General features: G+C 45.7%; 1 protein-coding gene across 1 annotated transcript in view; it reads right to left on the bottom strand.

The window, feature by feature from the left end:
- Window positions 1-3048, bottom strand: part of JAM3 (junctional adhesion molecule 3) — a 5927-nt gene extending 2879 nt beyond the window's left edge. Inside the window, exons 1-5 of the mRNA XM_010282840.1 lie at window positions 2940-3048; window positions 1976-2089; window positions 939-1091; window positions 522-724; window positions 70-169 (exon numbers count right to left, since the gene is read on the bottom strand). Coding sequence (XP_010281142.1) covers window positions 70-169; window positions 522-724; window positions 939-1091; window positions 1976-2089; window positions 2940-3048 — 679 coding nt within the window. The remainder of the gene's footprint in view (window positions 1-69; window positions 170-521; window positions 725-938; window positions 1092-1975; window positions 2090-2939) is intronic.
- Between the last annotated feature and the right edge of the window lie 411 nt (window positions 3049-3459).

The raw sequence follows: 3459 nt of genomic DNA, 5'->3' as shown, positions 1-3459 counted from the left end.
CCCTATGCGGATGACTATTTATTGTGATATATTAATCAGCATTGACAAAAAGTATGTAGAGCCACTCACAGACTTCCATCTCCTGCTCCTCACACTTGGCAAAGCCAGCATCATTTGTTGCTATGCAGGAGTAACGGCCTGTGTCGCCTTTGTGCACGGCATGGAAAACCTGGTGAGGAGAAAAGCGGGGAGCAGGACATGAGAGACAGAAGGTACTGTGAGGGTGTAAGCACGTATAAGTAACTCTCCATTGCCCAGGCTTCACAGTGGGCTGTGAGTCATCTTCCTTCCCTCTTTCTAAACAGGCAAGCGGTATCGGCAGTGATCAAAACCAAATGGCTAGGGTAATACCTTCTTCCATCATTAATCTTCCCTTTCCCAAGTCACCCAGATCTTAGAACACCTAACCTTCAAATTATACCTTCCTTGAGAGACATGCAATGACTTTTGCCTTTTACAAGTGACCTTAAAAATAACCTGTCCAGTGAAACCGCTATTAATTATGTCTGTAAGGGCATTACCAGAGTGCCTGTGGTGGGGTTCAAGGTGTAGGAAGAATTCTGGAATTTGGCGTTTGATTTCGTGTCTGGTGATAAAGGTTCACTGTTCCGGTACCAGCTGTAAGTGGACTTTGGGTAACCTTCATTCTCGTGGCAGTGAAGAGAGGCTGTCTTGCCAACAGGTACAGCTTTAGGCACAGTGCATCTAGGAGTCATAGGTTTCACTGTGGGAAAGACACAAACCATGTGAATGGCACTGCTGAGTGGAACTAAATGATTTCTGACAACAAAGGCATCAAAACTTTCTGCTATTTCCAGCTAGTTTTAAACAACAACTTTCAGAGTCTGTCGAGTGCCACTGTGTCCACTCTGGAGAGAGTCACAGCCTCTTCTGTTAGCTAGCAGTGCTTGGAGAGGTGTCTGGGTTTAAAGTAATACCTTGGACTGTGAGCTGGATATTAATCTCATCTATGGTCTTAGTATCAGAAGGTGCTGCCACTTCGCAGCGGTATGTGGCAGTGTCCATACGGGTGGTGTTTTTAATCACCAGGGATGTCCGGCTTAGAATTTCTGCACGAGTCGCAAAGTCTCCTGATACAGAGGAAAGAGAGAGAGAAAAAACTAAGGGTAGTCACACAGATTAATTTTAGGCATCAGAATTAAGTGGTTGATCTTGGACTCTTTCTGGAGTCAAGAGAACCACCTAAAAGCAACTTGATGCTTGAAAGTTAAGAACCTTCCTTTCGCCAGTGACCACAAAGGAAACCAACGCTGCTAACCATGTAAGAGGATGAACTGGAAAGCACCACCCCAAATCTCAGAAAGTTTGGCAAAATTGGATTTCCAAGAGAGCCTCAGGACTTGTCTTCTTTGGAAGACTCATTTGGATGTAGCTGTTGGTCCCATCTAAAGTGCTGGAGTAATTCCAGATGGAGTCGAGCCCTACTGGCAGCCCTGTGTTTGAGTTTCACCATCAAGCCAAAGAGTCTGCTTCTACTCACATGGTCCCAGGATGCTGCAAATTGTCAGTGCTTGCTGCGCTACCTCAGCAGCAAGCACTGACAGCTCAAGACAGAGACCCCTTCTGAAGTGCAGGTGGAGCCTTCAGATGTCATACGGAAAGACAGGAGTGGTCAGCTGTCTGCTGCTGAGAGCTCAGACACCCAGTGACCATGGAAGGACCAACAGGTGCTGGAGAAGGGAGGCTGTAGCATTTGCTTTCTTCCCCAAAAAGTATCTCCTACATAGGATCTCACTCCGGCTCTTTGTGGCTCCCTACTGTGAACTGTCAATAATGAGGACAGAGAGCAAAGAACATCCTGCTCGCTCTCCACCTTGCACTTCGACTGCTGAACTCTAGTTCCAGCAGAAAGCAGCAAGACAGCCAGAAGTCCTGCCTTTTACAGACGTGTTTGTTCTCAGTTGCATTGTTTCTGAGGCTGTTTTGGAAGTCTAAGAACAATGAATCTTCATACCCTGCATTTTATTGTCAAAAAATACATAAGAGGTTTCGCCATCTCGGATTTTCTTCCACTCGATTCTGGGATCTGGTGTTACGGTAGATTTAATGATGCAGGACAGCTCAACACCTAGCAGGAGAAATAAAGGAAATACAGATTAATAGGAAGCAGCTGTATTTTTGCTCTGCTTTAAGCAGTCTTGCACAGTGTTTTATTAGGAGATGCTGCCCACAAAGCAAAGCCTTCTCTTTCATCTGCCTCACAAACAGAAACACTGCTGGGTTCCAGGAGCTATTGGGGAAGATGGATTTTGGCCAGCAAAAATAATAGCCGAACAGATATCAACTACGGAGAGAAATGAACGCACTGTTCTCTACGGGCTCTAACTGACAGCAAACAAGACCTTACGACAGGGTGAGTCCACAGCACTGTCTTGCTGCTAATCAGAGCCTACAATGTGAGTCAGGGATGCAGAATCTCCCTGGGTGGTGTCTGGTAATGTACTGAGGACCATGATGCCTGGGGATAAATTCAGCAAACCCACTCCCCTTTGAAGTAAGCATTGTCATCTCCATCTCCTCTACAGAAAAAGGCATCGCAGCAGGGTTGAGAGGTGGCTTACCCAGTATCACATTGCACGACTTTAGTAGGGCCAAGATAAAATACAAATTTCCCGACCCCCTTTTCAGTATATTAATTGCAAGGCCTTTCTTCCTTTTGGGATCCAGTTCAAAAAAGCACTTAGGCAGACACTTTGCAATGCCAATGGCTTGCAGGGGACATCAGTAAACCATTTCAATCAAGTGCTTTGCTAAACAGGGAGAGACACAGGCATATTCTTAAGCACTTTTCTGAACCACAGGCTCTCGGTAGTCCTGCCTCCCCCAAGAAACCAGGTACCATGAGCAATAAGCAAAATTTTTCTCAATTCTTTGGGCAGCCATCGCATCAGGCAGGCAGCGGGCCCCGTAGCACTCACTCTGGAATTCCTGCACCACGGGCTTGGTGTTGCTGGATGTCAGTTCCACAGCCAAGAGTCTGCAGCCTGGAAAAACAAACAGAAGGTAATAAGAAATAGCACAGCTCATAAGTCATCCAGCTAGAAACACACGGCCTGCTGAGAAATCTTCTCAGCCAGCTACGAGGACTAACTTCCCTAGATAAAACCTATTCCTGGCTACTAACGCCAGTCCAGCAGGCCCAAGTTTATTTAGGCGTTGTGGTGTAAATACAGGAAAATATAATTGTTAGAAGTAGCAATTAAAGAGGAGGATTAACATAATGGCACAAAACCAGTGCCAAAACAAGCCATTTCCTTATGCTTATTTAGATGGTAAAGGAACTCTTACTCTGACAATGCAAGAGTGAAAGTATTTTTTTACAATTTCGTTTGATGATCGGGGAAAGACAGGAAGCAGACCAACCGCAAGAGTTCCCGTCGGTTCCTAGAAGATGAAATGTGCCAGGCCTCTAACATTCACCGGTTGCCTCTTCAAGTA

The sequence above is a fragment of the Phaethon lepturus genome, unplaced genomic scaffold (assembly GCF_000687285.1).
Source record: "Phaethon lepturus isolate BGI_N335 unplaced genomic scaffold, ASM68728v1 scaffold16142, whole genome shotgun sequence".
Taxonomy (NCBI): Eukaryota; Metazoa; Chordata; class Aves; order Phaethontiformes; family Phaethontidae; genus Phaethon; species Phaethon lepturus.
This window is presented reverse-complemented; position numbering and strand designations above follow the sequence as displayed.